Source organism: Notamacropus eugenii, chromosome 3 (genome assembly GCF_028372415.1).
Source record: "Notamacropus eugenii isolate mMacEug1 chromosome 3, mMacEug1.pri_v2, whole genome shotgun sequence".
Taxonomy (NCBI): Eukaryota; Metazoa; Chordata; class Mammalia; order Diprotodontia; family Macropodidae; genus Notamacropus; species Notamacropus eugenii.
This window is the reverse complement of record NC_092874.1, coordinates 351580338-351596283: the sequence shown is the minus strand read 5'-3', so window position 1 is coordinate 351596283 and position 15946 is coordinate 351580338. Positions and strand designations below refer to the sequence as shown.

Genomic DNA, 15946 nt, shown 5'->3' with positions numbered 1-15946 from the left:
GGCAAATCATCTAAAGACATAAAGCAAGACGATATGTTTTTGGAATTTGATCATTTAATACATAAAAACAATTTAGTGAATGAATATAGTATTTTACTTTTACAGCATGATATAAGTGTTATTTATTTGGAGATTAGGTTCCAATAATAAAATCAACTAGAAAGAAGGCATTTGGGGGAACATTTTAAATATATCTTTTATGTAGAGCCATTATAATGTCTGATTGTGACAGAAAGTGACCCTAGGTTCTTCCAGCCTATGTGCTCAGGTTAACTTACAAAGTTTAGGAAGAATCTGAAAATAAACCTGGCTCTAGAATGTATGTATGCTACTTAAGTACCAGCCCGGCTGAGTTTATAAAATTTCTTAATGAGGTAGATGTCAGGGTGAATAAGTTGTCAGCCACAATTACGTTCAAAGACTACCTACAGAGTTGTGTAATGGTTAAATCTGTATCCATGGCCAGATAACCATAGCCTGGAGCCAAGATCTCCATGGTACTGGAAAGAAAGAGGGGTGACTGCGATGTAAGGATGGGTTTGGGTCAGCCAGTATAGCTTTTCTACTATGACTTAGGAGTTTAGGAACAGGTACTGAGTGAGCTCAGGGTTAGTAAGTTCATATATGGAGGGAGGGTTATTTTATTTTTAAACATCCTTTTGGCTCCTGGATGTCCTAGACCATGCAGAGAGCTGAAGTTGTTTCATCTTTGGCATGTAATTTCAGTCTGGAGAGATGTGAGAGGTCACATGACTTAGATAAAGTGATGTTTCCTTCATCTTATTTATATGACCCAGAGGTCTTTAATGGCTCTCTGATTAATCTTCCTGCCTCAAGTATTTCACCACTCCAATTCTTCCTCCAAATAATCACCAAAATGATATTACCCTTTACTCACTAAACTAAACTTGAGTGGCTTCTCCTATTGCCTCTAAAATCAGATATAGACTTCTTTGTTTGGCTTTTAAATGTATTTGGAGTCTGACCCTGCCTTGCCTTTTTTTTACGTTATTACATTTTGTACTGTATTGGCTCAGCCACACTGGGGTTCTTGATGTTTTTCACACGTGGATAAATCCTCTATCTCCGTGATTTTGTTTTCGCTCTCGCCATGCCAGTAAATCACTACTTTCACATTTGCCCTTACAATCTTGGGTTTTCATGATTCAGTTCAAGTGTCCCTTCCTCCTTGAGGCCTTTCCTGGGCTACTATCTTCCTGATCAGGATTACTTTGTGCTTGTTTCCTCTCTTTTTTTAGATACGTATAAGTGTGCTTGCATACACACAAACATACACACACACACACACACACACACACACATACACACACAGACATGCATGTTGCCCATCCATCACAACGTAAACTCCTTGGAGGGCAAGGCCTGTTTTGTCTTCTTATTCTCAGTCAAGCCTGCATAGTACTTAATAACTGTTTGTTGATTGATTGGTTTGGAATAGTAAGTGTAAGAGTGTTTAGGTTTTGTCTGGGCCATGTCAGTTATTTAACTATGAACTTTTATCCCCTGTGCTCTGCTGCCTCTTAATGCGAATATAAAATAATATTAATATATTTTAACAAATCTTTTCAGTGTTGCAATTGCATAGAATCTTCAGATAATGTTTTAAAAGTATCCTTATGCTTCCTTAGGGTTTTCTAATTGCTTTTCCTAGATAACTTTTACTTTGTAGTTTTTTTATTATATTATATGGATCCCAGATTTTTTGAGAAGTTTTCTTTTAATTTTGTCTCACTCTTCCCCATCTTTTTTGTCTTGCCTATATAATTGGTCATGATATAGACAGATATGCCAATATGTTGAAAGAATATTTTTCTCCACCGTTTTAGTTGTATTAGACATTTCTATCTCATAGGCACTGTAATGTGCAATATAAATACCTTTCAGTCATGATTTAATCAATGGTGGCCATGCTTAGTAGATTGGATCAAGATGTATTTTTAATAAGTGTTAGTACATTTATTAAAATTTGAATGTATACAAGTTTCTTATAACCTTGAGAGGTACATACTGTGGGTTATCTCAAAGACATAGACTTTCTACAAGGAAGTTATTTTGGAACTTGCTTAGGATCCAAGCCTCAACTCTTGTGCCAAATGCTTTTCTGTAATAAATGGTTTTACCAATGTATTTTTCACTGCTATTAAACTTGAGAAAAAATAAATATCAAAAAGTCTCAAATCTAGGGTTCTTGGGACCTTAAAATGTATATTTCAAAAATATTTTGATAATGATTTCATAGCAATTGTTTTTTTCTTATATTTTTATTTTATGCATTAAAAAATTATTCTGAGGAGTCTGTAGACTTCACCAGAATGCCCTTGGGATCTGTGACACAGAAAAGGTTAAGAACTTTCCATACTACACAGAATGTAAATGCCTTTGATCACTGGTGTGCATTTGTTGAATTTGGTTTTTAAAAAACTATAGCAAGCTTAACTTCTTAAAGCTTCTCAAAATAGTATGAAATGGCAGCCCCTACAAAAAAACCTGATAGTATCCATGACTGAGCAGGTAATAGTTATGCTAACTACAGTGCCCTGGTCAGAACACTTTTGGAATATTATGATAATTTATAAGACCCAGATTTTAGAATAGATATTGACAATTTCAAGAAAATCCAGAATATTGGCTTTTTAAAAAATGTTAATGTTTTTTTCATCAGGGAGTAAATGAAATCAAACCAACTCTCATGCTCCTGTTCAATTTTAGGTCTGGATTTTTTCCTTCTACATTTGCTACACTGACTGTGAAGAGATTGTCTTCTAATAGTAGGAATCTGTGTTTGTGGAAAGGCAAATATTGGGTATAGGGATATATCTGTGTTTTTATAAGCTTTAGGTTGGAACTGATGTGAAATAAAAGTGGTGTTACTAGGGTTGGTTTAAAAAAAAAAACCGAAAAAACAAATAACATAGATTCATTTGTCCCATGGAATAAAATAAAACAAATCAGTGTGCCAAAATTACTGTTTACATGAAAACCTCTCAAAATAATTTGAAAAAAATTAAAGAATGTGTTGAATAGAAATACTTTTTTGTTTTTGTTTTTTTAAATTTATTTATTTTGTTTTCAACATTCATTTCCACAAAATTTTGTGCTCCAAATTTTCTCCCCATCTCTCCCCTCCCCCCACCCCCAAACACTGAGCATTCTAATTATGCCAACCACCAGTCTGCCCTCCTTCCCCTTATCCCCATCTTCTCTTTTGTCCTGTAGGGCAAGATAAATTTCTGTACCCCATTACCTCTGTTTCTTGTTTCCCAGTTGTATGCAAGAACAATACTCAACAGTTGTTCCTAAAACTTTGAGTTCCAACTTCCCCTCCTTCCTCCCTCCCCACCCATTCCCACTGGGAAGGCAAGCAATTCAGTATAGGTTATATATGTGTATTTTGCAAATGATGTCCACAATAGTCATGTTGTGTAAGACTAACTATATTTCCCTCCATCCTGTCCTGCCCCCCATTTCTTCTATTCTCTCATTTGATCTTGTCCCTCCCCAAGAGTGCTGACTTCTAATTGCTCCCTCCTTCCATTGCCCTCCCTTCCATCATCCCCCCCACCCTGCTTCTCCCCTACTCTCCTACTTTCCTATATTGTGAGATAGGTTTTCATACCAAAATGAGTGTGCATGTTATTCCTTCCTTGAGTCAAATGTGATGAGAGTAAGCTTCACGTTTTCCATCTCACCTCCCCCTTTTTTCCCTCCATTGAAAAGTCTTTTCCTTGCTTCTTTTATGAGAGATAATTTACCCCATTCCATTTCTCCCTTTCTCCTACCAATATATTCCTCTCTCACCCCTTAATTTTATTTTTTTAGATATGATCCCTTCCTATTCAACTCACCCTGTGCTTTCTGTCTCTGTCTGTCTCTCTCTCTCTCTCTCTATATATATATACGTATGTGTGTGTGTGTGTGTATGTGTGTATGTGTATAATCCAACCAATTGAAAAAAGTTTCAAGAGTTACAAATATTGTCTTTCCATGTAGGAATGTAAACAGTTTAACTTTAGTAAGTCCCTTATGATTTCTCTTTCCCATTTACCTTTCCATGCTTCTTTTGGTTCTTGTATTTAAAAGTCAGATTTTCTTTTCAGCTCTGGTCTTTTCATCAAGAATGCTTGAAAGTCCTCTATTTCATTGGAAGACCATTTTTTTCCCTGAAGTATTATACTCAGTTTTGCTGGGTAGGTGATTCTTGGTTTTAGTCCTAGTTCCTTTGACTTCTGGAATATCATTTTCCAAGCCCTTAGATCCCTTAATGTAGAAGCTGCTAGATCTTGTGTTATCCTGATTGTATTTCCACAATACTCAAATTGTTTCTTTCTAGCTGCTTGCAATATTTTCTCCTTGACCTGGGAACTCTGGAATTTGGCCACAATATTCCTAGGAGTTTCTCTATTTGGATCTCTTTCAGGAGATGATCAGTGGATTCTTTCAATATTTATTTTGCCCTCTGGTTCTAGAATATCAGGACAGTTTTCCTTGATAATTTCATGAAAGATGATGTCTAGGTTCTTTTTTTGATCATGACTTTCAGGTAGTCCCATAATTTTCCAGGTCAGTTGTTTTTCCAATGAGATATTTCACATTATCTTCCATTTTTTTATTCTTTTGGTTTTGTTTTGTGATTTCTTGGTTTCTCATAAAGTCATTAGCCTCCATCTCTTCCATTCTAATTTTGAAAGAACTATTTTCTTCAGTGAGCTTTTGAACCTCCTTTTCCATTTGGCTAATTCTGCTTTTGAAAGCATTCTCCTCATTGGCTTTTTGGGCCTCTTTTGCCAGTTGAGTTAGCCTATTTTTCAAGGTGTTATTTTCTTCAGCATTTTTTTGGGTCTCCTTTAGCAAGCTGTTGACTTGCTTTTCATGATTTTCTTGCATCTCTCTCATTTCTCTTCCCAATTTTTCTTCCACCTCTCTTATTTGATTTTCAAAATCCTTTCTGAGCTCTTCCATGGCCTGAGCCCATTGAATATTTATTTTGGATGTTTGGGATACAGAAACCTTGACTTTTATATCTTTCCCTGATGGTAATCATTGTTTTTCCTCACCCAAAAGGATGAGAGAAGATATCTGTTCACCAAGAAAGTATCCTTCTATAGTCTTATTTTTTTTCCCTTTTTTGGGCCATTTTCCCAACCAGTTACTTGACTTTTGGGTCCTTTGTCAACAGTAGGGTATACTCTAGGGTTCTGTAAGATCTCAGTTCCTCCAAGGTGGAACAATCAAGCATGTGCACTGGTCTGGGAGCAACCAGAAACTTTTGTGCTCAGAATCTGCTGCTGGGGATTCCACCTCTGAGGCCTGCTCGGGTCCGCCTCCCATCGCTGTGCTGCATGGCTAAGGCTGGGCTAGGCTCTGCTCTGTGTCTGGTGCTACAGACCTTTCTCGTCGGCCTTTCAGGTCACCCTGGGCTGGAAATCTCCTGCACTCCATTGTTCTGTGGCTTCTGCTGCTCTAGAATTTGTTGAGAGTCAGGTATTGATTGATATACCCCTTCCATGAGCAATAGCAGAGGAAAGATGGAAGGAAGGGAGGAAGGAAATAAGCATTAATTAAGGGTCTTCTATGTTCTGGGCACTGTGCTAAATACTTCACAAATAATGCCTCGTTTAATCCTCACAGCTCTATGAAATATGGCCATTTTATTCCCATTTTACATTTGAGGTAACTGAGGCAAATTGAGGCTAAATGACTTACCCAAGGTCACATAGTTAATAAATGCCTGAGGTTGACTTTAAACTCAGGTCTTCCTGAGTCAATCCCCAATTCTCTCTGTACTATGCTACCTGGATGCCTCTACAGAGTTAATTTGATCATGGTTTCAGAATTTGGAGAGGCATGGTTGAGTGAAGATGCATTACACAGTGGCAAAGTGGCTAATGAAATGATTAGGAAGTATGACACAAAGCATAGTTGGGCCTGCCTGAAATAGTGAACCAGGTGAGATACACAACAGTTAGGGCAGCAGAGTTGCATGGTGTATGTTACAGAGAAAAATAAGTTAAAACCTCCTGGGAATGAAGGATACCATCAATCATGGTCAAAGACGCCATAGGTCATGTAGTAATTACCAAATGAATTCACAGGGATTTGTGATTAGTAAATTTGCTGATGAAGCATGTTATACCTTATCCATGTCTTCCTGTTTTCTGTGAGTTTTTCCTTAACTCTCCTAAGTTCACTGGGGACCTTTCTCAGATCATCATAATATTATGAGGATATGAGTGGAGCATTTGACTTTTCCACCTGTTATCCTTCACTTATGCCATGTGATCAGCCTATCTTCCTTTTCTTTTCAGCATTCCCTATTAGCATCCTTTCCTTCTTGTTCACATCCACTCTGCACTCCTCTCTCATCTCCTTGAGGTGCATATTTTTAATACTTCAGTGCTGTTTGTCTCCTGGGTTATCATAGTCATACGGCTCAGATAGGGTATTGGTATTAAAAACTTTGTTTCTGTAGTGGTCATTCAAGAGATCAGTCATCATGAGGTCATTCAAGGAGCTTGGCAATTTCCTGAATGCTCTTCCCTCTCCTATTTTAAGCCCATTTCATTGTCTAGTTGTGCTGTCTGCCCCAGATATACTGATGGACAGGCTCTAAAAATTGTCTATCTGTATGCCATAACGTGGACAATAGACAGTCTTCGTTTACTTGTTTTTGTTTTTCCCTTGTGTGGATGATGAGGCCATTCTCTTTTGAGTGATTATAGTTCTTTCCCAAGAGGTTCTGCAGTTTTCTGGGTTTTTTTAAAATTAACACAATATTATTCACAAATAAGATTAAGTGCATTTCACCTTCCATATGGAATCCTTCAACTTGAGTTTTTCACTGAACACATTTGGTGAGCATTTATGTCATTGTCTCAAAGATCGTTGAAACAAGATTTTTTCTGTTGTTATATCTTTTAAGGAATCTTGAATAATTTTGATGTATCTATGAAAAACAACTTGTCTGAAGGTTTATGGCTGTATGATGCTTAACTCAATCAAAAATTTTTTTTTTCAATAATCAATGGAGAGCTCCTAAGTGTCTGAGGTGGAGTTTGATCAGATATCTTTTGTAAAAGCGGACCCATTCCTACAATATCCTTATCACGGATGTACTTGATGCATGTGTAGATGGTTCTCTGAATGACAGTAAATATATATTAAATGTATATTTATTAAATGTTATATATGTGTATATGTATATTAAATATGCATTCATGGAATGGAATAGAAAGTAAGTACATTAAGAGGAAATTAACTGAAATGCAAAAATAATAAGAAGGAATCAGATTAAAATGTAATTGGGGAATATTTAACAAAATGATTTTTTTAAAAACCCAAACAACCCAGCTACCATTACATTTTAGATTACTTTATTATATATTGTTAAAGAATAGCAAGTACATAATAGATTTTCAGCTCTATATGCAAGCATCTTTTTATTCTGCTGTGTTATGGAAATGCTTTATTCCATAAATTAAAAATGGAATGCTTTGTAAAACTCGACAGAATAGTTTTAAAAATCAAAGAAGGAACAAATGGTGAAGAAAAACCAAAGCTCAGGGGAAATTTTGTCAAAGGAGGGATAGAAAGGCCAATGGGCTTTTGTGACGTTGTACAATAAAGTAGTCAATGTCACAGTCACTTGTCACAGATCAGTGGAATAGGCTATGTAAGAACCAGGTGTTCCCTGAGGGCTAGTAATGCACAGGGGATGGAGCCTTATGGGTGAGGCATAGAAGAAGGCATGTTTGACTAGACTTGAACATATGGAAAAGAGAGAAATGTATAGAGAAGATGAGAAAGGTAACTTGGGGCAAGACTTCTGAAAACTGAACAGGGGAGAGTTGATGATATTCAAATCTAAAGGCAGTAGGGAGTCTCAAGGAGTAGGAGAGTGACATGGTTCTACCTTATCTTAAGGAAAATCCCTCACTTTGGCTGCTATGTGGGAGATGTCTTGGAATAAGGAGAGATTTGAAGTACTGAGACCAATTAGGAGACGTTTGCAGTTTGTGTGGGGAGAAGAACATTGATGTGAAAGACACTGGTAATGTCAAAATAAGAAGATTTCACAGCTGATTTTATAGGTTAGTTAAGAGAGAAAGACATTGCGGGGTTGTGAACTTTCATGTGTTCAAGTAAACCCGAACAGACAAATTCCTGGGGTGTTCAGCAAAATCTACTGGGAAAGTTGTGCATCAGGTTTGCAGACATTGGTGATCAATAATCCAAATACGAAAATACTACCAAAAAAGATAGAAGGCAATAATTTTTATTATGAAGAAGGAAAGAGTTTTAAATTAATCTCTTATTCAGCCACATAGAGAAGACATAAAAAGAGACAGTTTTGATTTTATGAAAATTTATAGATAAAAATAAATACTTAAGCTGTTAAAAGAAGTACATCCAGAAAAGAAGAAAGGAAATGCAGTGGGCAACACAAGCTAGATACTACAGGAAAATGCCAAAGTCATAAGAGACATTCTCCAATAGATAAATTGTCCAAAAATACAATTAGGAAATTTTTAGAAGAAATGCAGCTAAAGAAATTAAAATTAAAACAACTCTGAGGTATTACTTTAAATCCATCAAAATATCAAAGGTCATAAAAAAATGACTCAATGCTCATGAAAACTGTATGTAAATTTGTTGTTAGTGACACTGAAATCAACTATTTTAGAAATTTATGTGCAGTTATATAGTATAGCCAGAGGACGTGGTTCATAATATTCTTTGTATCAGGAATAAAAACCCTATCTGTGCTGCACTATTTCTAGCAGTGCTCTTTGCAACAGCATTTAAGAAAAGGAAGTAAGCTATGTGGCCAATGATTGGAAAAGGCCAAATAAATAGTTTTCCCTTCTACTTCATGGGGGTTAGGGACGCCGTGCCGCTGTGATCTGGAAAATCTGTGTAAATTTTTTTGCCCTTCCCTTTGTACTTTGGAAGTCTGAATGTTTTTTTTTTATTTTATGGGGTGTTTACAGTACCATGTTGTAAAATTTAGGTTAAGTATTTGGTCACAGGCAATATTAAAGAATACTATATGTGTGTGTGTGTGTGTGTGTATGTATGTATATATAAATTTCTGAGTTTCTGTACTTTTTCTGTGTCATCTGCAACTTCCACAAAATACCCATGAAATTCCCTTTTAATTTCTTTTTTTTAATATATAATTTATTTTTCAATTCTCAACATTGACTTCCACGAGAATTTGAATTCAAAATTTTCTCCCCATCTCTCCCCATCCCCACCCCAGGACAGCATGCCCCACCTCCACCCCTTCCTCCACTCTGTTCTCCTTTCTATTACCCCCTCCTCTTCCATCCCCCTTCCATTTTCCTGTAGGGCGAAATAGATTTCTAAACCCCATTGCCTGTATATCTTATTTTCCAGTTGCATGCTAAAACAATTTTTCACATTCATTATTAAAGCTTTGAGTTCCATATTCTCTCTCTTCCTCCCTCCTCACCCACCCTCATTGAGAAAAAAAGCAATTCAATGTAGGTCATACATATGTAACAATGCAAAACACTTCCATAATAGTTATGTTGTAAAAGACTAACCACATTTCCTTCTATCTTGTTCTGCCCTCCATTTATTCTGTTCTCTCCCTTGACCTCTCCTCCCACAATAGCGTTTATTTCTGATTATCCCTTTCCCCAATTTGCTGTCCCTTCTATTATCTTCCCTCTCCTATCCCCTTCCCCTCAGCCTTCCTGCAGGGTGAAATAGATTTCCATATCCAACTGAGTGTGCATTATTCCCTCCTTAAGTCATATCTCATGAGAGTAAGGTTCAATTTCCTTTCATCTCCCCCCTCTTCCCCTTCATTGTAAAAGCTCTTTTCCTTCCTCTTATATATGAGATTGTTTGCTACATTCTACGTCTCCCTTTCTTTTACCTCCTAGTACATTCAATTCAACAGAAAATTTTTTTTGTATTCTCCCTTCATATTCACCTGTGCCCTCTATGTGTGTATACATACACACACATGCACATACACACATATATATACACGTATATACATATACATACACACATACACTAATGTACATATATATACCTACACATATATAATATACACATAAATATATAATATACACACATACATATTCATACACAACTGTACATATCTATCTATCTATATCTATCTATCTATATCTATATCTATCTATCTATCTATCTATCTATATATATATATATATATATATATATATATATATATATACACATATTCCTTTTAACTACCCTAATACTGACAAAGGTCTCATGAGTTACAAATAATATCTTTCCATGTAGGAATGTAAACAATTCAATTTTAATGAGTTCCTTAAGGCTTCTCTTTCCTGTTTACCTTTTCATGTTTCTCTTGATTCTTGCATTTCAAAGTCAAATTTTCTATTCAGCTTTGATCTTTTCAGCAAGAATGCTTGGAAGTCCTCTATTTCATTGAAATTCCATTTTTTTCCCTGAAGTGTTATACTCAGTTTTGCTGGGTAGGCGATTCTTGGTTTTAATCCTAGTTCCTTTGACCTCTGGAATATCATATTCCAAGCCCTTTGATATCTTAGTGTGGAAGCTGCTAAATCCAGGTTTAAGCTGATTGTATTTCCATAATAACTTGAATTGTTTCTCTCTAGCTGCTTGTAATATTTTCTCCTTGACTTGGGAACTCTGGAATTTGGCTACAGTATTCCTAGGAGTTTGTTTTTTCTGATGTTTTTCAGGAGGTCAATGGTGGATTCTTTCAATATTCATTTTACCCTCTGGTTCTAGAATATCAGGGCAGTTTTCCTTGATAATTTCATTAAAGTTGATGTCTAGGCTCTTTTTTTGATCATGGTTCTCAGGTAGACCAATAATTTTTAAATTATTTCTCCCTCCAGGTCAGGTGTTTTTCCAATGAGATATTTCACATTGTCTTCTATTTTTTCATTCTTTTGGTTTTGTTTTATAATTTCTTGGTTTCTCATAAAGTCATTAGCTTCCATCTGCTCCATTCTAATTTTTAAAGAACTCTTTTCTTCAGTGAGCTTTTTAGCTTCTTTTTCCATTTGGCTAATTCTGCTTTTTAAAGCATTCTTGCTTTTTGGACCTCTTTTGCCATTTGGGTTAGTCTATTTTTAAAGGTGCTATTTTCTTCAGCATTTTTTGGGGTCTCCTTTAGCAAGCTGTTGACTCACTTTTCATGGTTTTCTTACATTGCTCTTGTTTCTCTTCCCAATTTTTCTTCCACCTCTCTTACTTGATTTTCAAAATCCTTTTTGAGCTCTTCCATGGTCTGAGACCATTGCATATTTTTTTTGTTTTGGAGGCTTTGGATGCAGAAACCTTGACCTTATTATCTTCATCTGATGGCATGTTTTATTCTGAAAGAATGGAAGAAAATACCTTTTCACCAAGAAAGTAACCTCACATCTAATTTTTTTTTCCCTCTTATTTTGGCATTTTCCCCACCAGTTATTTGACTTTTGAGTCCTTTGTCAAGAGGAGGGTATACCACCCTAGGCTTCACAGGTTTTGTGCAGCTGTTCTCTAAGATCTCTAGGGACCTGCAAGTTCTCAGTTCCTCCAAGGTGGCACAATCAAGGGAGAGGAGTTTACTCCCCCTCTTGGCCTGTGCTCTGGTCAGTGAGTCACCACAAGCACTCTTCTGCCCTGGAACTGTGAGTTGGATTTCCTTTCCACAGCTGCCACCAGCTCTACCACACAAGCACTCCTCCTCACCACCACTCAGGACTGAGACCCAGATCAGTCTATTGATTCCCCCGTGTACTTTAGGCCAGGGCTCCAAAAGTGGAAGCTGCTACTGCTGCCCTGGGGCCGGATCTGGGACCCCATCATGCTCCCCCTCTCACCTAGCTGAAAAGGTTTCTTACTGACCTTTGAAGTTGTCTTTGGGATTTTGAGTTGATAAATCTGGGAACTACAACAGCTGCCTGTGATTCTGTACCCTGAAACCTGCTGCAGTCTTGTCTGTACTGTGGGCCACGCTGGCCTGTGCTCTGCTGTGAGCACAGTGCAATAGACCTTTCCTGGCTGTCTTCCAGATTGTCCTGGGCTGGAAATCTGTTTCACTCTGTCATTTTGTGGCTTCTGCTGCTCTAAAATTTGTTTAGCATCATTTTTACAGGTTATTTTATGGACTGTGGGGGGAGAGCTAGAAAAGGTCTGTCTTTGTACTCTGCCCCCCCTTTAATTTCTTAATCTGACCCATGATATATTTAAATTGCAGTGGGGAAAATTGCAATGCGGAAGGGATCACTGTAACCCTAAATATAATGGAATGTTATTACCTTGTAATGAATGTTATGTTGGAGAATACAATAAATTAAAATAAGTAGAGAAAACTGACAAGTAAAAGAGAGTGAAAAAATAGAACTGAAAGAAGATACATGTCAAGAACATCAAAGACACAGTAGTAGACTACTGATAGTAGACACAGTGTTCAGTACTGGTGTTCACTTCTGAAAGTTGGTTTTCATGCTGTCTTCCTTTCCTTTAGCATCAGTAATTGAAGGATAGAAGATATAGCCAGTGATTCGTAACTGTTTTAAAAATACTGTTTTGCTTAATTTTCTACAGAGTTTGAGGTAGTTTTGTCTTTTGTTTTGTTTATTTTGTGATTGATTTCATCTAGAAAAAATAAATTTAGACGTGTGTGTATATATATTTCATTTAGATAAGAAAATTGTAAAAGTATTTTAAGTTCGTGTTGTCTTTACAATCCTTTTATTTCATTATAATGTTAACTTTAATAGGTTTACATGAAATTATTTTAAAATGTAATGACATTATGCTGATAAATTAGATTTCTATTATGCTTCCGATACGGAGAAATCAGTGCTTAAAATCATGAATTCTTAACAAATTTACCAATTTAACATCATAATGATAAATGAGTAGATAATTTGTTGAGGTAGCCTTGCTTCAGAACTAAATCAGTTTAATGAAGAGTAATTTTCATGATGTACTTATACATGCTCATAAATACATACATGACTTTTAAGTATATAACTTTGAAGAAAAAATACTGGTGTAACAGCATCATTCGTGGGGTGGGACCAGCTCGATGGAGTGGGCAGCCCAGCTCCAGGAGGGGCGTTCCAAAGCTGAATGGCCCAGCTTCTCCGGGGCCTATAGCCTTTCAAGGTCTGTGTTCAGAAGCTTCAGCAGTAGCAAGGCATGGCAGGAGCAGGGCTGGAGAGGCTGGAGCTAGGCAGAGACAGTAGATTCTCAGTAACGAGGATAATAGTCCTCGGGTATAAATTTCATAGCTGAGTGTCTTTATCTCTTCCAAGTTTGGTTCAAAGGGTGCTCTGTCAGGGTGCTGTAATAATCTTAATTATAATAATAATAGAAATAACTAGCATTTTCATAGCACTTTAAGGTGTGTAAAGTGCTATACATATGTCATCTCATTTGATTTTATTTTCATAACAACCTTGTGAAGTGGGGTCTGTTATTTTCCCCTTTTTACACATCAGGAAACTGAAGCTGAAGGAGACTGTGATTGCCCAAAGTCACACAGCTAGGAAGTGACTGAGGCAGGATTCAAATTCAGGTCTTCAGGACTCTCTCCACTGTGCCACCTTGCTGTGTAACCCTAGTTCCTACATGGTAGGAAGATGACTATGGGTACAGGATTTAACTTTTGATTTTTCAGAAATTCTTCCAGAATATTTTGCTTATAAAATTTTATTAATTATCTACTAATTAATGCTCTGTTCACCACAAGGGAAGTCACATAAATTTTTTTTAAAAGCTGAAATATTTTAAAAAATAATTACAACTATTTTTTGCAGGTACCTTGTGATCTTTAATCCTTCTGATCATGAACGTCACTCTGTGGTTTCAGTCTATGTGAGTTCATCAAAAGTTAAAGTACTCACAGATTCAGGAAAGCCTGTCTTAATTCAAATTAGTGCTGTTTGGGAGGGACCCAGTACAATTTCAAATGAAGCATACCAGGTATGTTACTTCTTTGTACCTCTCTTATACAATTATAATTCTGCTTCGTTTTATTATTACTTTCATGTGTATTGTATCTCCCTTACCATATTGTAAGCTCCTTAAAGGCCAAGATTGTGGAATTTTAAATCTTTGTATGATTCGTTGCCTGGAAGCAATGCCTTATGTAATTGATATTTTAGTTTACTTTGTTACATTTAACAAAATGTAGGCAATATTAGGTACTATTGGCTACATTTGGTTTGTATGTATAAATAATCGATATTATTAGTTCTGCTATCATGTTATGGTTAAATTTAAAACTGCTATGTGATTCACATGTGATCTGTAATGCCACATTTTGTTATTTTGATTTTCCAGAAAAGTGTTGCAGCCATTTTCATTTCTTAGTATTGTGGATCTTAATAATTCATGTAGTCTATTTTCAATATTTCTGAACAATTTTAATGCAGCTTTTATAATAAGGGTTAATGAATTAGAAAAGAAAGCCTTCTTAAGCTGCTAAAATCATGAAAGATATAAGCCACATAGCATAAACATTTCTCAGAATCTCATTAAGTAATCGGTGTTAAATTGTGTTCAGAATTTAATCCTGAAGTTTGAATTTTTAGTCTTGGATTTACTTAATTGAAATTATATTAATTTGAAAGGGAATTAGTGAAAGAGTCTGACATAAACTTATAGAAAACACAACAGATGTATCACCTTTATTTTATCTAAATCTAGAGAATATTATGAACTTTTGGAATCAATATTTTATTTTTTAAAAGTATTTTTTATCTTTGATTCATTCATTTTAACATTCAGCACATTTATTATATGTTCAAAGGACATTATCTTTGTATCTGTTGTTTATCAGTCCTCTGCTAGAAGAATACCATTAGAAAAGTCTTTAAAAATAGCCATATAATGCTTGCATATTTGATCATAGCATCATAGTTTTAGAAAGGACTTTTGACATCATTGGGTTAGGCTTTCTCTTTTTACAGATAAAGTTGAGATCTAGAGAGGTTATATGACAACCCAAATCACAAAGCTGCTAAGTGTCTGAGATGTGATTTGATCCCAGGTCTTCCTAACTTTAAGTCCAGTGTATTCTCTCTACTGCAGCATACTGACTCTGATGTCTAACATTAAAATCTTATATCTCCTTAGGGTTTGGAGTTTTACCCTACGTTGTCCGGGCAAATTCCCTCAGGGATAGATTTGTTCCATATAGTGTTAAAAAAATTTGTCGTAGGGAGGATTCTTTTTCCTCACCAATAACACTTGGTGGTTGGTTGAATTCTTTAACTGTTTTTTTTTCCCCTCATTCAACAGATTTCCTTCGTAGCCCATCTACTGCCATTAAGTATGAAAATATATCAGCTTTTGGAATCAGAGAGCTCAGAGTCGCACATGGCTGCTTATACAATCTATAATACAGAAGCAAGTTCTGGAACAGTTTTCAAGATAAAAGAAATGAAAGTCAATACAGATGACATAAGTATAGAGAATTCATATATAAAACTTGATTTTAGTGGATCTGGATTAATGGAGGTATGTCAAAATAAATATTATCACTTATCTTTGGTGCTTATATGCACAACAACCCACAATACATCACAATATGCAGGACCTTCCCTTCCCCTCTCCCCCATAAACCAGTATGTTTTGGGAGCCATATAGAATTTACAGAAGCCAGAAGAGAGTCTAGATGGACAATAGCCCCTTTTACAGTGTAAATTTCCTAAACTTGTCTCCATACCCCCTTGTATTTTTTTCCATGCTGTGGAAAGATGATGACTCTTGTGAAAGCAATTAACATCCTTTGATACAGATCCAACAGGAATCTTAGAAGTATGCCACTACTGAGCCGTTTCCTTCCTTGTGGTTTAATGCTTTCCTTAAATAGGAAATTGAGATAGTGAGATGATTTGTACTTAGGATTTGTGACCGTTTAGTTGTTAAT

The 15946-nt window shown here is 36.0% G+C and overlaps 1 protein-coding gene across 2 annotated transcripts in view; it reads left to right on the top strand.

Moving 5' to 3' along the window:
• Positions 1-15946, top strand: part of MAN2A1 (mannosidase alpha class 2A member 1) — a 221211-nt gene that overhangs the window by 153311 nt on the left and 51954 nt on the right. For both annotated transcript variants that reach the window (XM_072597247.1, XM_072597248.1), the window contains 2 exons: positions 13830-13995; positions 15316-15534. In XM_072597247.1, the coding sequence (XP_072453348.1) occupies positions 13830-13995; positions 15316-15534 (385 nt within the window). The remainder of the gene's footprint in view (positions 1-13829; positions 13996-15315; positions 15535-15946) is intronic.